We start from the raw sequence: 25,283 nt of genomic DNA, 5'->3' as shown, positions 1-25,283 counted from the left end.
TGGTTATTTAATAATTTTGGTCCAAAAGATGTGGAAGGATTTTTAGGATATGTCTGTTCTATGTTAAAGAGGTATTTTGAGCTGGCTTTGGAATCCTGAAGCAGTAGTTCCCTTAGTGTATTGTTGCACTTCATCTAATTTACTGTGATTATCGGGGGGATACCCTAATGTAGCTTCATATTGCTTTGCCAGCTAACCTAGCTAGGAAACTGTCACAGCAGTGTGTGTCAGTTGATAGATATATTTGTAGCTGAACTGGTAGCAGTACATTCACACTTATTTTTCTGTGGGGTAGATGATGAACATTTTGCTTAACTGGATGTAGAGATTTGCTAGATGAGGGGAGGTATTAGTCAGTGTTATCTCTCCATTAAACCTTTCCAGTGTGGTGTAGATCATCTGCAAACAGCAGTTACAGCCCTGCAGTTGCAGTCTATGCATGCCAGCCACTCAGCGTCTATAATTTGCAGCATGGCTGGGTTCAGTTTTCTTGCCTTACAGGACATTTTTGCTGGCCAGAGGAAAAAAAAAGAATGTTAAATGTTCTAAGTCACAATTAAAGTGTATTTTTAAATGCAGCAAAAAATGTTAGAAACAATTCCCACCTGTCTTTCCCTCAACCACACCATGAATTCAAAATTTTAATTTGGGTAGAGAATGGCTTCAAAACTAAACTGAGGTTGGCATGTGTGTCCAAACATGGCTGGGTGAAAGCAGGCCACTTCTGTCAGTCTTGGTTGATGCACTTCGACATTTTCAGTGACAGATTTTGGGTTTGAAGCTCAATATTGGAAAACTTGCTGCTTTCATTTGCCTTTATCTACTGTGCCAAGAAAAATAGAACATTCTGTTTGGGGGACTTCTCCTTTTAAAAAGTTGTTGTCTGATAAGTAGTTGTACAAAAAACATGGACTAGCTGCCCTCCTGAACTGTGTTTTGGATGAAGTAATATTTACATTTTACAGTGCTTACCTTGGCTTCCCTTCCCCTCATGTGCTATAAATTGTTTTCTGCATCCCTCCTACAAACACAATTGTACTTCAGAAATTGTTTCCATTCTTTGGTTGTGCTTTTTGGCCATAAATACTGTAATCTAGAAAAAAGTGGAAGTTTTAAACCCGGCCTTGTTAATATTTGTCTCTGTCATGAATCTCGTGGGATACTTGAACATCACTTTCTTGAATTTTTGTAGTCAGGGTTGAATATTGTGGGATTTTGCTGTGGCACAACTGTAATGAACACCTAAGCAGAACACCTTGTTAGACCCTCTTAGTAAATGGTTTTATTTTATTGAGACTAAAAACAACAATGAAGCACAAACAAATGGAAGACTTGGTGAGTGATGGTGGAAAGCATAGAAGATGTAGAAAATGCCTGATCTCTCCCTCAGGGTGAAGTCTGTTCCTTCCTGCCTTCTCTCTGCCAGTTATTCTGCTTCCTCCTCTAAGCTTTGATACTCTAGATGGCTAGTTCTTGCTCACTGACTGCTCACTGCCCACTGAATCTAGATTAGCCTCTGAATTTAAGCCTAATTTTTCTTTCTTCCTAGGCATTGCTGAACAAATCTGCTTGTCCCTCAGTTCTTGGCCTGCATTCCTATTTTCTGCTCCCAAACTCGTAGTCCTGTGTTCTGTCCCTGCGCTCTTATCCAGCACTTTTCTGTTTCCCAGGCACCTCTTAGAGATCCTTTGTTGCCAAGTTTTCTGAGCTCTCTTGATTTATCTCCTCTGCTGTTTGAGTGAGAGTATGTTAACCATGAGTTGGTACAGATGATTGTGAATGGGCCTGCAAAAAACTTGATAGCAATTCCGGTCTAGTCTTGTAGGGGCAGAACAATGTTGAGGGTTTTCTTGTTTTGTTTTTTTTTTATATGCAGATATGTTTCTTAGTACTAATACTACTGCTGATGCAGCACCAAAGGGAGCTTAGTGGAGGCTAGTGGCTTCTTGGGAATCACTGCGTTGTCTAACATTACTGGGTGCAGATGTATGCAGTAGAGTCTAAAAAGTAATGCAGTTGATCACTTTAGCCCTTATTGTTAGCAACTTTCTCTGTTGCTGTCATTTGTTTAACTGTAGTAGTAGGAAATGTGAAGAAAAAGTATAGGCAATGTCCTACTGAAAAATAAAAATGCTATGAGAAGTTCTCATTGTATTGGGGTAATAATGTCAGTCCTTTGCACCTTGTTTCTTGAACAAGTAGATCTTTTACTTGATCGATGGAGGACAACAAAGTAGTTGTAAATGTGTTCTACAAGCTGCAAGTACTACAAAATAGAGTGCAAGTACACTGGCAGCGGTTCTCGCTGTGTTCCTTGTGATGCATAAATGTATATTTTTCTTTTTCTTTCCTTCAACTCTCCTCATTGTCTTTCTAGATAGTTGACTAGGAAAGATGGTTTTTGAAGAGTCCATGGGGAAGTTATTCATGTGTTAATGCTGCTTATTTCTTAGACTCTTTGCAGCTGTGCTCGAGGTCTGCAGGTGACCCCTAAAATGATCATTTCTGACACTCCTGGAAACTTTATATTACAGATCAGGTCGATCAACAGAAACATGTAGTGCTACTTCTGCATGCTATCTTTGCAGTTTTGGGTAAAAATGTTCAAAGTCAGTTACCGGAGAGTAACCAACTTTAACCGGTACTAGTTCATAGTGCCATATGGATTAGAAAGACTTGCACTAGCGGCTGGATTCGCTCTTTAGACTGTCACACCCCATGCTCCTTGCTGTAAGAGTAATGAACTAACAGTGCTGATTGCTTCTGCGTGATCTGAAATAAGTTGTCTTGTATGTTGGGGTTATGAACAGAACCTTGAACTTTGTGCTCTCAAAAGTATAATTCTGATGATGTAGTGTAGGGTTTTTTCCCCAAATTTTTCCACTTCAGGAATGGAAGCAAATCTTTCATGGCTTGCATAAACCCTCCTGAGATGTGTTTCTTCTCGGCCTTGCTTATGTTACACTTTGTTTTCTGAAGTCTTCTCATGGTAATCTTCTAAGAGTGTTCTCCAAGTCTTGGCAAATAGAAGGCTTGTTTAGACAAAGTTTATTTTTGACTACAGCCTTGCTGATACTAATGAGTTGTTCTGGGAGATTGAAGTCTGAGAGTGTCTCCAGTGAGGTATTCTCCTCAGTCCTGTGGTGGAAAGCTGTTGCTTCAAAATGCTTAAATGTAGCACAGGCTGCCTGGCTTGCACATGCCTCGGTGTAGAACACAAGCTCAAGCTGTCTGTGATCATACCAATGTTTAAAAGTGGTCATACTAGTGTTTACTATATCTGAAGAAAAACAGTGAATTGTGACAGTAAATGGCAAGACGACTGTAACACTAGCTGCAAGAATGGGGAATTGGATTCAGGTGGCCAGATAGAAGAGTACATGTGTATTGCTGATTGTGGAGTAAGAAGGATCTGCTTAAATATCAGAATCTTGCAAAGAGGAGCAATGTTTTGAAGTAGACTTTGAAAGGTTATTGAGCTAAAAGAGCACTTTTGTAGCTGGCAAACACTTGTGAATAGACGTGGAAGGTATTTATCAGAAAATAGTGGAAGAGTTGAAATAATTTGAAGTGGCTGGCTCAACTGTTCTTTGATTTATTTTGGTTTTTTAAAGCATTAAATGTTGTTTACATTCTTAAAATATCAGTGCAGCATAAAACTTCATATTTTGTTTCTTAAGTTTAAAATCTGGTTTCATACTCTTTTTTAATAGTTAAGTGACAAGTAACCTTGTCTTAGCAAGCGAGTCCTACAACAATTCACAACGTTCATTTAATGTGACTGGTGCAGTGGAGTGTGCAGTAAGTGTAAGTTTCAACAAATATGTACATTGTTTGATTTTTGTTTTTACTGTTTCTACAGGGAATGAAACTTTAACAAGAAGTCTGTGTTAAAGCCTGGCTAACAACAAGAGAGGCAAAGTGTAGAAGCAATGCCCTGATGAAAAGGTAGGGAACACATTGAAAGAGTTTTCAAAAGGCTCGTGTTCTGACTTGAGAGAATTCCTGTGATATTTGAGGTGCTTCTGCTTTGTTCCCAGGATTGTTTGCTTGCTATGAAGAAAATACTGGGGAAAAAAGGCTTGTCTGTCACTTTTGTCAGGCAACTTTGGAAATACAGGGATGGGGTGAAGGTTTTTCCCTGGGTAACTGCAGTTATTCACATGTTCTCTAGGCTGTTGAGCTCTCATGTGATTTGTGCAGTGTCATGCCTGAGAAATGGTTCTGAGTAGCCATAGCAGGACTGACTGATCCAGTTAACTTCATTTTGCTCTTGCATGACTAGCCGCCACATTTCTGTGTGTTGGCATTATACTTCAACAGGATAATGCAGCAATACACATACAAGACTGAAATGCTAGGGGCTGTTGGAACTTTACTGGCAATTTTTAAAAATTGGTCACTGATCTGTCTGTCTATTCATCTATTCTTCATGTGCCTTCAAAGGAAGGAAGTTCTTGGAATGTGATTATATGATGAATGCTTTAAAAAACACCCACCATTTTTAATAAAGCTTTGAACTGTTTTAAAAAAGGTGTGTTGCAGAGCCCTGCACTGGTTTCCAGCCTACACTAGGAGACATTTGTTCCTTGTTTACAAACAGAACATCTCTTTGGAGTCAGGCTAACAAAGTAAAATGTCACCTGCTTTAGACAGCTAATGGACCTAATAAGGAACTCAAATTAATAAGGGATTTAATATTATCAAAGGAAAATGCAGGAAGGAATGGGAATGAAGACAAGGCAGATTAAAAGATTACAAAGCAGTTGTTGTGTTTGCGTCTGCCAGAGGTGGACTGGTGAAACTGTGCTAATGGAGTCGGATGGTCCTTACTGCTATCTTTCACAGGTCTTGTATCTTTTGCACATGCAAAAAACATATAAGTAAACCCTTTTTGGTATCTGGGAAAGCTGGCTCTTGGAAAGAAGCTGGCACTGCCTGGAGCAGTTCTTCTGGTCTGCAGCCCAGTTACAAGTTACCTCTACAAAAGTCTGTGGGTGGGAGCAGGTTGTATGAATTATATCAGTATTTTTTTCCTTGGAAATGGTATAGCGCATCTATAGTAAACTCTGTACTTCATGAAGCATCATGCCTGTTGCTGCTGCACATATGGAATATATGGCACATCTGCATTAGTTCTGGTCATGTGGTAAGGAAAAAGCTAATGTGTACTTCCATCATAGTATTTGAATGAAAATTGTGATCTGTTCAAAAAGCTTGGACACTGATTTAGTTGCTTTATCTCAAAATATGTGAGCTGGTATAAAATCATGCCTTTCAGTTTTTGTTTGCTTTCTATATGAGAGTTGCTGATAGCTTATAGCAAATAGAAAAATACTTTGTTGGAAGCAAAATAAGTTAGCATATATGGTCTGCTTTCTGAATTGAGGGTTAGATTTAAGTCCCACCGATATTTTATCACAAAAGGGTCAGCCATATGGAACTCCTGTAAACCTCCTGATCATCTTTCTTGTAATAGCAGATTGTTGTGCACTTTGCAGCAGACTGGTTCTCTTTTAACACTAGCAATAGATCTATAGTGTTAGATCACAAAGCTAATTTTTCAGATTAATCTCTTTTGAACGCTTGTTAAAATGCTAGCAGCTATGAATTATGACAGTGGTGACAGTTAGACAGTGAAAATTACTAATTAGGATTTCCTGAATGTTTATGAAGAAATATAATGATATTAAAAAATAAAATTGAATAAACAATGAAACTGAGTTTACCCTTTGTCTTTCAGCAAAGTAATCAAGCTAATAGTTTGTGGATCTGTGGCAGGATTATCTGATTGTTCCCCTGTTCCCATATTTTTAGAAATGGCAAAAAGCCCTCTTTTCTCCCACACGCCCTGCAAAGTCTGTGTGTGTTTTTAGTATGTTCTGATAAGTCAGTTTGCTCTTTGCAAGGATATTTTGTTTCTTACTGATTTTTACGGTGTTTAGTTTATAGTGGTATTAATTATATGCAGTCCATTAAAAATTATTGTCACGAGATGGCTCCAAGACCATATATTGCACTTGTTTCCAGGGGCTTTTGTAAGAGGTTATGTTCATGATCCCATGGCATTGTCTTCGAAGCGCAGCCTTTCATCCCTAGATGATGGAAGTGTAGAGAAGCTGCTTCTCAGTGTGGCACTGTTAATGTTGTTGAATTTCACCTGAGACCTGCTGCTTCAAGCAACACTCTTGTGCAGTGTGACTTTGTTTCTGTTGTGTGGGGGTTTTTTGTGGGTTTTTTTGTTTGTTTGTTTCCTGGAAGTTGACTTGCAGTACTGTGTGATGTATATAATTATAACATGCTTTGGAATACCTTCATGGTAAGAGTTTCTACAGAAATTATTCAGATTCATCAGTTTATGTGAAATTGCTTTTCACAGAATGATTATTTGTCACTGAATTAGCTCACATTGTATACCTTCTTTTGGGGGTCTATTAACATAAAGTTTGCCTAAATCTGCCCTCACAGTAAACAGATGTTGAAAATTTGAGTATCACAGTAGCTCTAGTAAAGTCTGACTTGGCTTGAATAAAATACACTGAATTGTTCTGATGTCTTCTGCATTTTATCCCATTTTTAGCTGCAAGCCTTTGTATCAGAAGGTAAAGATCTGAAGGGATGATGCATCATCAGCTAGGCCTTTTTTTTCTCCCTTCTGCAAAAGCTGCATTAAATTATGAAAGTCTTGCTGACTTGTGTATTACGTGCTATAACCTTAGGAAGCAAATTTATGTAATAGCAGGTGTTTGTATGTAGGGGATTCTAATTTTAACTGGCTCTAAATGAGGAGAGCTTGTCCCAGTTTTTCTTGAAAGTGCTTTTGGGAATAAATGAGTGTTTGAATTTAAGATTTTTGGTATAAACTTAATATGAAATAATTAATAGTGAGGCTTAAATTGTGAGATAGGTTTGATTCTTCAGTATAATGTGTATATATATATTTGGTTTTGGCTAATTAAACTGGAATAGTGTGCTGCTAATATACTGAAGTTATAAGGCTTACTTGCAATTTTAACAGTCATAGTTTGTATAAATTTTGGTTACTAAAATATTGTTTGCTTTTCAACTTAAAAGGCATTCTGCAGCACTCCAGAAATTGGTGTGGTTTTGTGAAATAATGCTAATGAGCAAAGGAACAAAACTTAATATTTTTCAAACTCAGAATCTTTAAGGCAAAGTTCAGTTTTGTAGTGTTTCTGCTGCTCTGTACTGAGCCTGTGGTTACGGGGCGTTTTTCATACACAACAGTGCAAGACTTAGCCAGTCTACCTTCTCTCTTCTCAAGTCTTTTAATGGAAAACTTTTTCGCCAGAGCTCATGATGGGGTAAGCATTGAGTTTAAATTGCTTGGTTGATAGCTTTTACTTAGTCAGCCCTTTCTTCCTCAGCAGTTCTTGAGGAATATTTGGGGGTTTACATTTTTATATATATGTATTCCCCTCTATCTTCTGAGCAGTCTTTGACCATAGCTCTTTTCTGATCTATGTTATGAAGTATTCATTTTTTTCTTTCTACATTCCTTGATGCATTTTTCAAATGATACTTTTTAAAAGCAACTGCTTATACTCTGATGTGTGTGTATATATATGTATATATATATTTTTTTAACTTAAGAGCAAATGCTTGCCCAGTGTATTGTAGCTTTAAAAAGCTGTTACAGCTTATCCATCGGTTTACAGTGAGTGCTGGTTGATAAAGATAGAAAGTTTTCATGATAGGTAAAACGTAGTATAGCATAGTCAAGTTTTACAGAGAATTGTAAATGTTACAAAATATTTAGAACTTCAGTCGTGTTAGCTAAGAGATGTTAGTGTTTGGTCTTACGTTGGAGTTTAAAGATACTTTATGAAACTTCTTTATCTCTCCATGCATTTGTTGCCAGCCTATTCTGGATTTGCTGAAGCCAGATGTACAGTGAAATAATAGGCAGCATATGCAGTTGTTGAATTTGTGTGTCTGGATATATCACTCAAGGAGAAGTTTGCGTTTGTAGTTATTACTCTCGTATACTGCTAACTGAGTAACATATTCCAGATGTTTTTGAAATAACTGAATTTAGGTTAAATTGAGTTTAGTTTTGTAACTGCATTCTTTCTTCTCAGAAAACAAGCTGAACAGTTATTTACAAACTGTTACACTGCTATATGTTGATGATCGTTTCCCAGTAATCATGTGTTCTACAGTGTCCCATATTGCCTATTAATCATATAGAAAGAAAGAAAGGTTGGATAGTTTGGGAGTTTTTCTTGGTGTTTTCTTGAATAGTGTAAATAACCTTAAAATGAAAACTGTTACTCGTTTCCTTGTGACTTTAGAAGCTAGTCAAGCCAGTTACTCCAGCAAAATACAACCTACAAAATAAGAGCAGCAAGATGGAATTACCTTTCTTGCACTGGTGGATGAGGTTGATAGTGGTGATCAGGCACAGGCTGACATTCTTCCTTCTTGAGCAGGGACTGGTGCTGGAAATCTGAGGTCAGCTCGTAACAATTTGATTAAATGCACAGTATCAACTCAGGACATAATTTCCCTAATTACCAGTGAGAAATGTCCAAATTTATTTTGTTTGTTTTAACGAAGATTTGTTGGTAAAATCCAAGAATCATGATGGTATGGAGTTTGATAAGGTTTTAATATTTGCTACCTAGAGCAAAAAATAAAGGCAGATAATGCAACTGGAATAAAAGTGGCATGAAAACTGAAGTCTTGTACCAACCATTCAAACTGTTTTAAATTCTGTTTGCTGAGTTGCTGAATGTTAGCAAGCTCTTGAAACTCCTCTGTTGTCACAGTTTCTCTTGCAATAAAATTTTACACCCAAACAAAATTAATTCAACAAAAGAGTCTTAAATAGCTTGTCTGGTTTAAAAAGTCTGGAACTTGATGACAGTAAACTTCCTGAAGCTACTTTAGCAAGGTTCCAGCACATATGGGTGACCTAGATAAACATTTTTAGCCCATTTATCAATGTTCCATGAAAGAGCAGAAAGTATTTTCTTTATTTGCAAAATCAAGCTATTAAATAAGACATGGGATTTAAGTAACTTGCAAAGGTATTCAAGAGTCTCTGACAAAGAGGAAACTGAATCTCCTGATATGCAGTGCACTGCATTGTTTGCAAGGCCATCTTTTCATCCTACAGCTATTACTTGGTCCTCTGCTGAGTTTAATTTACAACATTGGTAGCAAACACTGCAAAAATCCACTATACAGAAAGAATTCATATGTAAAGAATTTTTTTATCAATATGTTCCAGGAAGAAAGAATGTAATTTCCCAACACAATTTGGCTGGAACAGCAAGACTGTATTCCTTTTCATTACGAAAAACTTCATGTGGTCTTGAATGTTTTTGTTTCACAGTGGTCTGTAGTCCATTGAAATTGACTTGGTTTAAATGTCTTGTATAAAAGCTGGTATATTGCTGGCTACGGATGGGTTGCATATCAAGGATCTGAGGCCCAAACCACTATGAAATAAAATGGTATCAACTTTTAGCCTGCAAAAATACTCCAAAAAGATCTGGCCTTGGTATCTGATGTAAAATCCCACAGGGTGAGATGGCTGCAAATATTGTAGTTGTATCTTTAGAATAATCAAGACAGCCTTTGCATGTATGTTTAATATTCAGGAAGCAAATTAATTGCAGATCGTGCCTTAGAAGATCCATTGTCATGGTGAATAGAGTGCAGTAATAGACTGTATGCAAAATACATGAGAACTACTTTTTTGGCTCAGCCATGAGCTTTAGGTAGTGAACTGTTTGCAAAACTTTGCACAGTATTTTGCTGTTGCTATTCCTGTTGGTTCAGCTACTCTAGTGTGTAAGTTAACAAAAAGAGGCCACTTGGGTTTTCCATTCCAAGATTTAACAATTAGCTCTCATGATTGTGGCTCAGAATTCCAAATTGGAAAGATCATGATTACAAACAAAAAATGTTACATGATCTGATGATGGATCTCTCTCTTTCTTTTGTATTCTTCTATTGTGTTTTCATTTATATTACTGCAAATTTTCTGTTCCTAAAAATAAACATAATTTTATCATTTCTGATACCTTATAATTTCATTTTAAAATACTGATATATATTTCTTTCTCACCAGTTATAACATCTTGTAATGGAAGATGGAAGACAAAGGGGCTCGTGTTGCTGACTACTTTGTTGTCGCAGGATTAACAGATATTTCAAAACCACTAGAGGAAGAAATCCACTTCAATGATGCTTGCCATAAAATCGCTAAACCAAAAGAACCTATTACAGATGTAACAGTAATTAATAAATCTCTGGGGGAGGAAGTTCCTCAGGGATATAAATGCATAGATGTTACTCCCTCGGGACTGTCTGCAGATCTTAATAATGGCAGTCTTGTAGGACCGCAAATATACCTTTGTTATCGCCGAGGAAGGGATAAGCCCCCACTTACTGATTTGGGGTGAGTGGTTTTTCTGTTCCAGTAAGTTATTTTGGCAGTTTTATTTGACTAGTGAGGTTTCTTGAAATACCATACCTTTTAATATAAGGCAAAACGCTAAACAGGAAGATATTTCTTGACTTGAGCATACTGTAACCCAGTATGGTAGGAAAAGTACATGCTGAGTGGATTTTAGTGACAAGGGTAATCCTTTGCATTATGGAGTTTTCAAAGCTATTTATAATTTTCAATGTATATATTTTGGTTGAGATAAGATGCTTAACCTATTTAATACAGATTGAAAAGAGGCAAGTTGTATGATGTTCTTGGGATCAGGCAATGAATCTTTAATGGAATTGAAAATAACACTATTTTGCAGTAAACAAAACACTTAAAAGTAATTATACGTGAGGAAAACTAGTATAGTTTCATCACGAAGCTTTTCTGTTAGAATGCAACTTGATATAATGTGACCCGAACTTGTCAGTAAAAATGTTTTGATCAGAGATGAGACAAGAGCTCCTGTTAAACTAGTACTATTCAGTTATAATTCTTAGCATAGTATTAGTATTCAAAGTATTAAAAAAAATTATGTGCCTTCTGACTTTTGTTCATCCCATTTTAACTAGGGTTTTATATGATGGGAAAGAAAGAGTAAAGCAAGGTTGTGAAATAATTCAAACTACTCCATATGGTCGGCCTGCTAATATTAGTGGTGGTGCCTCATCACAAAGAGTGTACATCACTTACCGAAGAGCATCCGAAAACATGACACAAAACATGTTGGCTGTTACGGATATATGTATAATCATACCAAGTAAAGGAGAAACCCCTCCACATACATTCTGCAAGGTTGACAAGAATCTTAATAATAGTATGGTAAGATTCAAAATCTGGATTTTGAACACTTGATATTCAATGATATAATGTTTGTGGAGTATTTGCGATGGTTCTCAGAGTACCTGGTGAAAAATTTTTATTTCTCTTTGGAGAGTGCTTATCAAATTTTGGAAGAGTTGGAGGATTGCATTTCTTTGTTCCTGCTTGTAACAAAGTCATTTGCTCCAAGACTTCCAAAAAGGTCTTTTTAGTGCTGACTTCAGCAGCTTTGGATTAGTCCTTAGAACCTGTTGTGTCACCATTTGTATAACTGGAGGTTTTACAGGCGAGGCAGTTTCTGACACTGATTTTACCGTTGTGATGGGAATTCTATATCTAACAACCACCTTCTGTTTTGTTTTTAAACTCTCCCATTACCTACAACGCTATTTCATAAGTGTCATTCTCCTCAGTAGTTTCACAAACTGTTTCTCTGAAGAAAGTTGCATGTGAGCAATGTTGGATGCTGTTAACTGTAAGCCTGTTTAAATGCTTAATATAGTTCCAAAGCTAGACCTGCTAAAATACACAGGCATCACAGCACTTTGTTTTGCAGACCTTAATATTTAGGTGTCTCCTAGTTGAATCTGCAGCCCTATATGCTTGCTTTTGTGGGATCCTCAAAAGTCAGCATGCTGGTGGGCATGCTGACTGCATATGTGAGTAGTATCATGCAAAAAAGATCATGGGAATTGATCTGTACTTGTTTTTAAATAAATGTCTGTAGACATTAACAAATGGATTTTTCAGTTCTACCAGTCCCTGTATTTACTGGGTTATGGGAGTGCTGTCTTATGGAAACTGCTATATCTTTCTCCCATCCCTAGAAGCTTTGAGTGCCCTTAAAGGGTGCCGGTCTTTTCCATTCTGTGGCTTTCCATGTTCTTTATTCTCATGTCCAGAAACTGAGAACTTAAAAAAATATTTAAAACCATTAACAATGCCAGAAAGGAAATTATTGTTTAGAAGCTGCAAATACTATGACATTATGCCGCATTGTTTCACAGATTATGAAATCACAGATGGCATAAGGAATCGGGCTTAAAGATTAGCATGATTAAAATAAAAATGCAGGCACAAAAGAAAATTGTTAAGTATTAAGTTAAAGTAATATACAAATGTAGTTAATAACAGAAACATTGCACTCTGTGTGTATGTGTGTATATACATAATTGTGTGCATGTATGTATATCTGTCTATATACACATTTAAGCCAGAAGTTTAACAAAATGGAGAAAGGTTTAAATATTTATATGGATGAAAATTGTACTTAAAACTCTGTAGTTATGTTAACAAATGCTTTAGAGAAGAATTTATAGATGTCGTGCTTCAGTCTATAAACCAGTTCTGTTTTAGAGGTCAGGCTGATGCCTGCCACGGATTGGTTAGCTCAGAGCTAACACAGTACTTTTCTTTCAGTTATCTGTTTGTGGCCATTGTCAGAAAGGATAGTGTAGCAGGCCAAAACTCCTATATCTTAATGCTCTGTGTATTTGTGTGTAGATTATGGTTCTTTGTAAACAAGGAAGAGGTTTTCCTCCACTCTTCTGTTATGTCCTTTTGTTATACTTCTTCAGGTAATCCAATAATTTCTTTTGTTTTACAGTGGGGCTCAGCAGTGTATTTATGTTATAAAAAGTCTGTGGCAAAAACCAACACGATATCATATAAAGCTGGTATGTAACTACTATTTAGCTTTTTTTAGCTTCAATTCAGGATGTACAGGCTTATATGTAATGTAATACACTTTTTAATCAAAGAATTATTTGACAAAGACACTGTCTTGGCATTATCCAAAAGGGAATCTTTCCCTGAAGAATTCTTTTAAAATAATGTCCTGAAATAAACCTTAGAATTATGTATCATGACTATTTTGTTTTAAAATTTGCTTTTAATTGGAAGCCTAGTTGTGTTTTGGTAGGTTTCTACAAACCTGTGTGTCTTCCACCTTTGTTTTTGTTGCTGATAACTGTCTCTTAAGGATGTGTGTGTGTATATGTATGTATATATATATACGCAGAAGAAAATATCACAAAAATTATTTGATGCATTTTCATGATCACTTTCTTTAAGAAACCTTTTGAAGAATACTGCAGACTTCCACAGTGCCCTGAACTTCAGTGGCATTGATCTCTTTAAGTATTTTTGGATTGTGTATCATCTTTATTTTGTTGTTTTATTTATAAGACAGAATTAGATTTGCTATGGCTCTGATTGAATGTGTTGGTTTTTCTTTTTCTTTTTTTTAAACCCCTGATTTTATTTGAGTACAGGTCATGAGCATGATTCAGACTTAAGCTTTAATTCGCTTATATCCCTTTGAGATGCAGCTCTCTGTAAACAACAGTAGTTTAGAACTAACTAAAAGGTGGACAATAATTTTATAAATAAATAAAAATGTTAAAAGGCCTCACATCTGGTAGTAGCTTGCCTGAAATTTTGCTTCTTGGGGAGGGGAAAAAAACCCACTGCCCTTCTTGATTACCAGTTTTTATTGCTTATTAATATTTCACTGTCTATTAGAAAAGAGTGTGTAGTGATTGTGTTCTTTAATGCAGAGAAATCCTAAATCCCTTCATGCGATATTCATTCTCAGTTTGGAGTCCCCTGGGTTGGCAATAAGAAAGGGTAGATTGCTACAGCTGTATGATGTAATTGAAGACCTCTATGTTAAGAGCCTCTGCTTCAGAACTTCATGTTTTACATCTATGTTTAAAATTAATGTTAGTCTGGTAGCATATTAGCTGAATCCTCAGTTGAGGTGGACCAGCATAATTCATTGGTTCGATTCTATTGATATTAAAAAAAAAAAAAATCTATCTAATATCTAACATATTATCAGATTTTTCAGGAAACTTTTGTTGGCAAGAGTTAATTGCTTTCATAATTGAAAACATCAGTCTTATTTCTCAATTATTCAGGTTACCATTTTTTGAACTAAATTTTAAATCTTTATTCATACTAGTGATGAATGTGAACTATTATAATAATAGCTGAGATGCACACAACCTGCAAACAGAAAAAGATAAATTAGTTATGAGTAGTTCCTAGAATAGTAAGTAGGACTTCAGTCCAATGTTTTAGTCGGGTGATTTCTCCTTAGGCCTTGGGAAGCATGCTGCCCCTTTCCAGCTATTTGCTATGCCCCTTTCCAGCTATTTGCTATGCCCCTTTCCAGCTATTTCCTATGCCCCTTTCCAGCTATTCGCTATGCCCCTTTCCAGCTATTCGCTATGCCCCTTTCCAGCTATTCGCTATGCCCCTTTCCAGCTATTCGCTATGCCCCTTTCCAGCTATTCGCTATGCCCCTTTCCAGCTATTCGCTATGCCCCTTTCCAGCTATTCGCTATGCCCCTTTCCAGCTATTTGCTATGCCTGATTATTTACAACTTTCCTTTACTGATCTTCTGAAGTTAGTGTATGCTCATACACAATTTTTCTGGGCATGTTTTTATGGAATGAGCTATTACAAATATGTTTCTGCTATTCCTTACGTAACTGGCTCTTTACAAATTGCCTTTATAGATTTAATATGCAGATATCCCGAAGAAGATTATGAATCATTCCCATTACCAGAATCTGTGCCTCTTTTTTGTCTACCTATGGGTGCAACGATTGAATGTTGGCCATCTAACAGTAAATACCCTCTCCCAGTTTTTTCTACATTTGTACTAACTGGAGCTTCTGCAGAAAAGGTATTTTGAAAGCTTAAAAAAAAAATCATTGTTAATAATTTAAGTTAAAATATTGGTTGCTTATCTTTTCAGGATGACGATAATGCGTATTTTCATAGGCAAATTTGAATCTATTTGTTTGGGCTTAATTCAAAGACTACTTTAAGGAGTGACTTGCATTTATTTTGCTACTGGACTGTTGATTGTAAACACCTGTACTCCTTTGCTTTCCAATCATGTTAGCCTTTCAAACTAGAGAGCTATAAAAACTCTGACTGCATATACATGCAAGTATACTATTTTTATTGCAAGCATGGAAACAACCTTGCATGTATATACTTGTTCTAAAAAGTAAATTGGATGTCAGAGGAATACTGCTTTGAGTTGCATATAAAGGATTCCTAAAATAGCTTTAAAGGCAATTGTAGGAGCAGTTGACTGTAGTTGTACTCTGTATAATCATTATTTTTCTCTCACTTAAATTGTTTCATAAATTACTCTTTCTCATATGACATTAAGTGTTTTAAATAAATAATAGACAGTCTGGATTTTCACAGCCATAAGAATATTCCGGAATAGATTGCTTCAAAAGATGGTGCATTAATATAACTTTTCAAACAGTAACATAGACTTGATTTTCCTTGCATGTTTGGGGTTTGTTAGATTGCTCTGAAGATTGAGGCAGATTTATTGACTTCAAATCAACTATGTTGTTTGCAGGTATATGGTGCTGCTATTCAGTTTTATGAACTGTATCCTGAAGAGAATCTCACAGAGAAACAAAAATCTCAACTGGGATTAGCAGCTGCTGTTGAGGGGAAGTCAGACACATGCAGAACAGTTCAAACAAACAAATGCATCTGTCTGCTTTCTCACTGGCCTTTCTTTGATGCTTTCAAGAAGTTTCTTACCTTTCTGTATCGTTACTCCATTTCTGGTCCACATGTCCTACCCATTGAGAAGTAAGTAATTTCAAAAATTCGTAACATTAACTTCAGTTGATGAGAGCTCTTTTTTTACTCCGAAGTTTCCTATAATATCCTTTCAGCTTTAGTCATCAAACATTAAATATAATGGTTACACTAGATTAGGCACATTTCTCCACTGATTAAATGTATCTTTATCTACTTCCTGAAAAAGCCTAGATTTTTATTTGTGATTTAAGTGCCTGCAAAGGTATCTCTGAAAGGCTTTTTTAATTAGCTTTGCATCCTTTAGCATAGTGATTAGGAGGAGCAAGATTATAAATCCTTTCTTAATGTTGCATACATTAAGTTAGGAGAATGAAATATGTAGTTTTCCATTTTTTCAAATGCCTATTTGTTGTGTAATGAGAGATAATAAAGCAGATTGAATTTTTTGCACTAGTAATCCTCCTCTATTTGTCATAAATAAACTTAATTTCCTTCTTACATAAAGGCTTTCACATTTTAAAATGCAGAGGAAATCCTTACATCCAAGAAGTGGTTGATATCTGTAATTCATATGTAATACCATTTAACATTTCTAGGCTAATGTAACTTTTTAATGCATCAGATTTCAAATGCAGTATTTGCTTTTTTATTTTATTACACATCAGTCTTTTTTCTGATTAAACTTCAATATTAAGTTTTATGAGACTTTGACTTTGCGGACTAAGCATTTTTTGTGATTGTTTATCCACTTCATTATTGCACTTTGTATCTACTAAACTTGTTTTAAAATTCTGATAGTGTAAACTTCCAATAATGAGTTTGTTTTTTTTTTTTAAGCTGAGAACTATGTTTGGGTTTTGAGTTTTGGGAATGAATAAGATGAGAAGTAAATATAATAAATGTTTTATTAATTTTGATTTTACAGATTTATTTGCTTATTCTGATTTCTCTGATTTGTAAACTGATTGGTCAATTTACTGTGGATAATTTAAATACAGCTACACTATCTTGCATGGAAGTTAATATAGTATCTAGCCTAGTTTCTTCAGCTGTTTTAATGATGATGAAGGTTGTCTGTGCCATACATGATTATTTGAACATTTTCAGTAAGTCCTGCTTCTGCAAGCAGCAGGCCTTTCACTTGATGTTTGCTGTATGTTCCATATTTCTGCCACCATCTTCATACACTGGTAATAAAGACAAAACCCCAGATCTGTTGTCAGCCTGATTCCTTTCCAATTCTCATTGCCATGTGGCTGCACAGACATTGGTGCTGACACAGGGAGGTCAATTGAGGAGTAGCAAAGAGGAGGCACAAGACTGCTTCTGGTTGATGCCAGTTATGTGCTTATAGAACTGCAACAAAAAGTTAAGCCTAGCATAAGTACAAAAAATTAAAAACACAGTAAAAATGGGGCTTTTTGCATACATCTAATGGCATAATATGCAGCTACATTGAAATATATGTATGAAATATATAGCTTTGAATCAGAAACATGTAAAATGAGTCTTCTATATAAATCAATGCTTATTTGTGGGTTTCTCTGAATTTCTTCAAAATTTGGTGGTTGTCTGCGTCATCATAATGGTAAAGGTTGCAGAAATCACAGTAAAGTATGTGCTGTAGCATGCAGTTTATGGTGGATTACCTGTTTCTTCCTGAGTTTCTACTGATTGCATGCAGTTTCTTTTAATGTGAAAGTGTGTATTATGTAGAACTCCTACACTTTTAGAACTTTTGTAAGTTTAGTCAATTTATAAAACTGAGAACTTATTCAAATTTTAAAAACATTTTTCTGTATTTGTAGTATATGGAAAAACTTTAACACTTTTTTCATCAGAAATCTTACATAACATTCTGTATTTGGAAGTGAAGAAAATGGATGTGAAGAAAATGGATGAACTTAATCACTCTCCTTGATACTCAGCTGTGAATGTTTTTTTGCAAATAACCAGTGCTAGTCTCTGAGGTATAGTGCTATTTGAAGCCAGTCTCAGAAGCAGGATTGTAAAATGGTATTGTAATACTCAAACATCAATATTTCTACTTTAGAAATTTATTAAAAAAAAAAAAAGCTCCTTGTAATTTTTCAGTCTCGCAAATCAAGCTTGTAGTCTGAAAGATAATCTGGCCTGCCATTTTGGTTGTCACTAGTAGAAAAATAGGTTTTCAAGGGCAGAATATCCCTGTAGGATTTGGGGGCTGGGTATTTTTGTTCTCTGACTTCTGAATAAGTATGTGCCATTTTTATATAATAATTTCTCTTACTGGCAGTAGTTTTGTCTTGAGGTAAAGTGGTTTAAGCTTATAATTTCTACTAAATTAGTATTTTTCTTTTCCTCTAGACACATTTCCCATTTCATGCATAAAGTTCCTTTTCCATCCCCTCAGAGGCCAAGAATTCTAGTTCAGGTAAGTGTAAATTTCTTCTTAATAGCTATGTCTTAAGTGAAGAAAAAACAGCTGTTGAACAGGTTAGTAAATGGAATATGTAACTTCTATGTTTAAATTTTTTTGTTGTTCAGGATTTTTTTTTTTTTCCTAAATTCATACACTTGATTTTTACGGATTTCTCACTTTTGTTTCCAGTTTAGTTAAGGACTTTAATGAGATATTACAAGATGCTGTTTAGTGAGCTTAGAACTTAATTTCTTTTTTTCAGAGTATATGGAAATTAATGAAAAACTACTCAGAGTCGGCATCTGGTTTGACTTTTGCAATAGCTTTTGAACTGTTTTATTCTTGCTACTGTATGAAGGCTGAGTGTAAAATAAATAAAATTAAAACCAGATGTGAAGAGTATATTCATGATTACCCGTTTTCCCAAGGGGCTTCATGCTGTCCTCTACATAATGGATAGCTCTTACTGAAAACTGCAAGAGCCACGCACATTCAACAGAGGCACACTTTATCAAATGTGACCCTTATTCTGTCCTACCTGCAAGACCTAGCATATTTTACTGTGTGTGAGTGAAATTGTATAATTGCTAGGATTAGGTTACCTCTTATTTGAAATTTCACCCATGTCGCTGTTGGTAGGAGAGAGGAAATCCCTATCTCAAAGACTTCTTAAGTGAAGTGTTATTAAATCTTTTTTTTTTTTTTTCCCCCCTCCTAAGAGGCAAAATGTGTAGAGACATGTTAAAATTTTATGGCTCAGAAAATAAGTCTCTATTCCGGTTGTAGTTATTCTACCAATCCTGTGGTTTTGAACAAGTTGTTACAAAATTATGTTACTCTCTGTTACTACTTGTATGAAATAAAATACGGAGAGCCCTGTTCAGTTTTCAGTCTTAATGTAGTAGCCCATATGCTAGTGAAGTCTTTCAGAGTAAATACAATCTTGAGTTCTGTCTTTATAGAATGTATTGAATATTAAAGATCCTCCTCAGTGTACTTGGATATTCTAAAGAAGTGACATTTATTGCTATTACTGAAAAGGGGTTGGAGAACAGTTATACTGAAACTGTATCTGACACTTCCATCACTTGTGTTATAAAGTTCAATTCAAAATCCAGTATTTTTACATCTTGGGGTTTTTCTTGTATTCACATTCAATAAAATATTTGTGCTAGGGAACACTAAACACACATTTACAGAGAACTATAAGTGAGTTTAGAGAGAAACATTCAAATTTTTTAGTCTGAATTTTTAGGGAGCTCTGTCAAAGTGTACGTGGGTGTATATCCCAGAACAAAGTCTGAGGACCTAGATGTAAGCGATGTGAAATTATATCTGTTACACCTTATTTTCAAAATGCGCTATGTGTCAAGTTAGTACAACTTTAGTAGCTGATAGCACAGATGGAGAACCGACTGCTTTTAAAGTAGGCAGTGGTAGTTAAGGTCTATGAATAAGTACTTCAAGCTGCTTTTGGGGTCTTTTGAGTCGTGTTTGATACTTCACTGAATAAAATCGCAGGTGACTGTATCTAGGATGTATTCCCAAAAATAGTGTGGGAAATGCCTGTATTCTTGAAAATTACAAGTTTTTAGGAGTCCATTTAATTGAAGAAATAGTAATTTCTCTCTGAAGCTTGTTAATGTAAAACATGGTAGTCTTTTGCTAATTAGTATAGCAAATCCTTCTGAATATGTGTTGCTGTGCAATGTCTTGCAAGTGCCTATATGCTTTCTGAAAATGAGACCTGATATGTTTTAGTAACTACATGTATGCCAGTCTGGATGTGTAACCCATTCTTAGATCGTTCTTAGCATCTGTTACAAGTGAGAGAGAACATGACATGTGCCTGACTTTTAAGTTTCAAAGAAATTATAGCCATTAGTAAAACATTCAGGAATGTTCCCAATTGCCACTTTCCAGCTGCCATTGTTGATAGGTTGTTTCTGATCTGAAATCTGCTAGACTCCGTTCTCCATGTCCTACATCCCCTTATTACCAGATGTTCCTGTTCTAACGATGTATTCACAACCTGCAAACTTCAAGAGCACATCGAGTAATACGTTTCTCCCTCTGAAGAATGGGAGCAATAAGTGCCCCTTCTGCCTAAGGGAGACATGCTCTTTGAATAGATGCTTGATTGTGTTTATCTGGTTTTGCTGAAACACAAAAGTCATAGGACATTAGGCTCATGCTTCCTTTCTGAGGGTAGTTTATGAAGGTTACCTCAGGCTGAAAAAATGGGGTCTCTGAATTCTTTCACTGAACAAGCTAAGGATGGTGGTTGTCACAAGGTGACTTACTTGAAGACAAATCTAGCATGTAGAGTGGTGTGGCCATCCTCATTTGTCATTGAAGCTAAATGTAGCATCAGCCTTCAAAAGCTCTGTTATGTGAAATATGCAAGGAAGCAGTATTGCATAGACTCTTGTTAATGTCGTATGTTTTGTGTGGCTGTCCAGGCACACTGTTAGGTGACTCAGTGCTTCAACATTTGTATTGTCAATTCATCTGCTCTTCTGACTTCTATTGTTTGGTCATCTGCAGTGGGGTCTAAGGTGAAACATACTCAAAAATGAAATGTTACTAAAAGTTGTCTGAACTTGCAGCTTAGTTGTACAAGTTACTGTGACTTACTGAATTACTACTGCTACTTGTATGTGTGCTTTTATACAATAGATAGAAAATGCATGACCACTTAGCAGGAAGGATTAAGCTAACTGGTATCTTGTTACCTTGGATTTACTACAGCTGAAAAGGTCAGTTGAGCTTTGATAAATCGATTGGGTATCTGTATTCTTAAATCAACTGTGTATCTGTATTCTTAAATAGATTGTGTATCTGTATTCTTGTACTCATTTGAATCCTCCTATTCATGCTGAATATATGAATGATTTCTCTTGATGTCATATCACTGTAAGAAAGAAATGTGAATTAATAAGATCTTTGTCTTGGATCTTCAACTAATGCAAATTTTAAAGATTCTATCAAAGCTCAGCTGAGCCATTTCTACCAGCGAAGAGCCTAATTCTCATGTCTTCCAAAGAAAATATTACTTTACATTATGATCTGCCATCTCTCCCCTTCATGCATTTTATCTATCTCTTTCCCCCTAAATCCAAAAAGAATCCCCCCCCCCCCCCCCCGACCCCTGAAAGCTGTATATGAACTATGGGTCCTCACTTCCCTTAAAATACAGAAGGCTTCATTTTCTAGCAGTTAATATATTCAATTTTTTGCAATATTAGCTAGTTTAAATTCCTCTTTATGAATATGCAATGTATTCAGTTCTGACCAAGAAAGGAAGATTGTGCTTTGCCTAGTTTTTACTAAAAGATACTGATGCATAGTATTGCACACCACTTCTTACAGTGCTGTACAACTGGGATATATAAGGTTCAACTTAGTTTAAATTTTATTTTTAGGTGTTCTTTGTTGTAGTTGTGTAATTTCTAATAAATATTTCTAAAGTTCAGAATAAAAAGAATGTATTTTAAAATATTTTTCCAGCTATCTCCACATGATAACCTGATTCTTAGCCAACCTGTATCGTCACCCCTTCCACTGAGGCAAGTACAGTATCTTCTGTTTAATTGTGAAATGTATTCTGATTTACATTGTGGAAAAGATTTGGTACTTTGAGTTGTAATTGTGCAAACTAACTTACACTAGCTACAAAAGTCACCAGACAAGGTATCTGAAGTTTATTTATGTGATTAGACCTGTGCCCTGACAAGGATACATACTTAATTAACAATATCTGACTTTTCCACATAATTTTAGTGGTTCTTGAGGCAGAATATAGATTGTTAGTTCCCTTTCCTAGGAAGTTGGTACCTGGATTCCCAAGATAGTGCAGCTTTTGTATTGCAAGATAATTGAAGGAGTTCTGTGACTGTCTTAACTTTCATGTCTCAGTGCAGGAGAACGACTAAAGAAATCCATGTTGTCTCCCTGTAAATTGCTTCTCAAAAAGAAAAATCATCACGCACATGTCCTGGACATAGTCTAGAGTGATTGAAGAGTCTCAAGGAATCATGGTTACTATTGAGAAGTAACCATTTTTCACTGAACAGTGAAGCATACAAAGTAGTCTGCCTTGTGGTTGTCTTTAAAAAAAAAAAGACTTGCAGATTTATGTTTATAAAATCCTACTCTAATGCCTTGGTTTTTATGTTGTTATTGAACTTTTTTTTTTTTGTGGTCCCTTGTAACTCACAAGTGTGTTTATATTCTGTAACAGTGGGGGCAAGTTTTCTACACTACTTCAGAATTTGGGACCTGAAAATGCAGTAACTCTACTTGTATTTGCTGTGACGGAACATAAAATCCTCATCCATTCATTGCGACCTTCTGTCCTTACTAGTGTGACAGAGGCATTAGTCTCTGTAAGTAATGTTTTTTTTAATCATATACCTGTAAGTGGAAAAAAAAATGTTTTTTAGATAAAATCTAAAATTAGTAGTAGTGCTCTTAAGCTTAAAGGTTACTTAAAAATAAGAATAAAAATAAAGATCATTAGAGAGAAAAATTTATGTTGCTAGTGATATCCCACAAAGACAGCAGAGAAAGAGTAACTGTTGTTGGTTCTTTGTGTATAAATATTGTAAATAAGCATGTTGTTTGGTCAGAACAATGCACTAAATATGAGTTCCTGATTTTCCCAAATAGCGCTGTATTCTCTCTTGCAGTATTTTAAATGCATGCTATTTTCCTGCCTGTCTTCACTAAGCATTGTTCTGCTACCTCTGCTATATGCACTCTATTATACTGAAAAGCTTTTTTCTACAAATTAAAAAAATTGAATTTTAGAGAAATGAGTGCATTTTTAAATTTAATAATCTGCATCTAGATTTTCAGTAATAATTATCTGCCATGTTAAATAATTTGGAAGTGGCAGTTAGTGAAGTGTGGTTTGTACTTGCATAGACTATATTATACACGTTTAACCTATGTTTTTGTCTCTGCATATTTTGAAAGATGATATTTCCCTTCCACTGGCCTTGCCCATACATTCCTCTCTGTCCCTTGGCACTGGCAGATGTGTTAAGTGCACCATGCCCTTTCATAGTGGGAATTGATTCAAGATACTTTGATCTCTATGACCCTCCACCAGACGTTAGCTGTGTTGACCTAGATACCAATACAATTTCTCAGTAAGTATTTATTAACAGTTCTTCTTCTATGTTAATTTTTTTGCTTCCTGTTTTCAAAGGCAAAAACTAGCTTTTTGGCAAAATTTTGTGGGGTTTTGTTTGTTTTAAACCTCTGAACTTTCTAATATATCATCCTTCTTGAAATGAGCATGCTAGAAATGATATCTCCTGTTCAGCACGGCAGAGTGGAGGTACAATCTTCATGGAACGTTATTGCCTTTTATTCTATTACATTAAAATCTTATTGCACACGTTGGCACCTTTCCTGGATTAGCCATATTGTGTCTCACTTCGTTGTCCCCGGAGGAGAATAGTCATTTTCGTTTTTCATGATCAGCTTTCTTAGTGTTGAAGAAATTCTAGTGTCTTCATATGGACATCTGCTTGAAAATTATAACAATTAAGTCATACTCCATATCAATATGAAGCATAGGAACTTCATGTTGAGAATGAGAGATGTGAACTTGCATGGGTAAGAGAGTCTCAATTAAGACTTAGAATCATGCCACCATTAACAAACTAAAATAACAGTATTATTTCTCCTTCAGAACTGTGTAGAGTACTGTGTTTTTCTGTAATACTAATTATCCAGTATCTAAAATACTGGTAAGGGACAGCAGTGCACTGTTAAAACCATTGGGAAACAGTCCATATTGTTATAAAATTCAAACCAAAGAATTATTTCCTTGTGGTGATGTGATACAAAAATAGACAGAAGAGGGTAAGGCTTCTAATTCAAGATTCCAAAACACACAAAATTAAACTTGTGTTTCAGAATTAAACTTTTATTTCAGTATAATGTTTAATATGCTCAGTATATACTTAGTGTAACTTCTCAGTGTCTTGGTCAGTGTCCTTTTGTATCATTCTCCTGTTGGTAGCAGTCTTTCAGCACTAGTATGCCTAACAAAACTTTTTTCTTCCTAAATTTTCTTATTTGTGGGTTTATTTTTGCTTCGGTAGTTGTGTGTGGATTTAGAGAAGGTTGCATCTATTAAGTATTTGTAAATAGAAATTTTTGTTAAGGATTTTATGCTCATACCAAGTTTTTATAGCAATTCTGCTCTGAAGGTTTTAGGAACTAGGTCGAACTAGGCTGCGGTAGCTTTGGTTTTGGTTTTGTTACTCTTTGGTTAAGAGGAACATGTTTGTGCATTTCTTCTGGTATTTTTCTAATTAGCTACATATTCATTAATGGAAAATAATTTATTTCCAGTTATTTCTGGTTTTGTTCTACTTTTAGCTGATTTTCTATGCATTTTCTTAGATTCATTCACTTTCATCGTATGGAAAAAAGTGTCAAATGCTTATAATTTTTGCAACTTTGTGACTGATAGTCCTGAGGCTTGCTGGTGCCCTCTGTTGACAAAGAATGTAAATTTTTTTCATCATGATAATGATATAGTTAAGTCCAAATCTATACACGCTAAACACTATAAAACGCTAAAGCAGTTATCATATCAAATTCATTTCAGGTTACTATAAGCATTCTAGTAATTATCTCCACCCTAGTTTAAGTAATTACAGCTCAGAACGTAGCATGTGTGGTGGTTGCTTGTGCAATGGCAGGTGCTTAATACTATTAATCCATCTTTTGTGAGTTCTAAGTGGATTGATTTCAATGCTAAGGAGAGTGGCTGCATAATCATCATCCCAAAATATGGGGCATTGGTTGGATGGCTGTAATCAAATCTCCATATAGTAAATCCACTTTGACTTTGGTTTTCAATCCTTCTCAGTCCTGTTTTAATGGAGTGAATTGTATATGTTCTCCCATTTCTCTGGTGGGATAGAAGAATCCTCTGAATACAGTCCCATACACACGCGTATTCTAGTGTATACTCATAC

The 25,283-nt window shown here is 35.6% G+C and overlaps 1 protein-coding gene across 5 annotated transcripts in view; it reads left to right on the top strand.

The window, feature by feature from the left end:
* Window positions 1–25,283, top strand: part of DENND4A (DENN domain containing 4A) — a 57,870-nt gene that overhangs the window by 5,578 nt on the left and 27,009 nt on the right. For all 5 annotated transcript variants that reach the window (XM_075506374.1, XM_075506376.1, XM_075506372.1 and 2 more), the window contains exons 2-11: window positions 3,863–3,948; window positions 10,103–10,432; window positions 11,041–11,290; window positions 12,897–12,966; window positions 14,816–14,985; window positions 15,685–15,926; window positions 18,225–18,291; window positions 21,790–21,848; window positions 22,523–22,667; window positions 23,260–23,435. In XM_075506374.1, coding sequence (XP_075362489.1) covers window positions 10,125–10,432; window positions 11,041–11,290; window positions 12,897–12,966; window positions 14,816–14,985; window positions 15,685–15,926; window positions 18,225–18,291; window positions 21,790–21,848; window positions 22,523–22,667; window positions 23,260–23,435 — 1,487 coding nt within the window. In that variant the 5' untranslated portion in view covers window positions 3,863–3,948; window positions 10,103–10,124. The remainder of the gene's footprint in view (window positions 1–3,862; window positions 3,949–10,102; window positions 10,433–11,040; window positions 11,291–12,896; window positions 12,967–14,815; window positions 14,986–15,684; window positions 15,927–18,224; window positions 18,292–21,789; window positions 21,849–22,522; window positions 22,668–23,259; window positions 23,436–25,283) is intronic.

The sequence above is a fragment of the Mycteria americana genome, chromosome 6 (assembly GCF_035582795.1).
Source record: "Mycteria americana isolate JAX WOST 10 ecotype Jacksonville Zoo and Gardens chromosome 6, USCA_MyAme_1.0, whole genome shotgun sequence".
Lineage (NCBI taxonomy): Eukaryota > Metazoa > Chordata > Aves > Ciconiiformes > Ciconiidae > Mycteria > Mycteria americana.
This window is presented reverse-complemented; position numbering and strand designations above follow the sequence as displayed.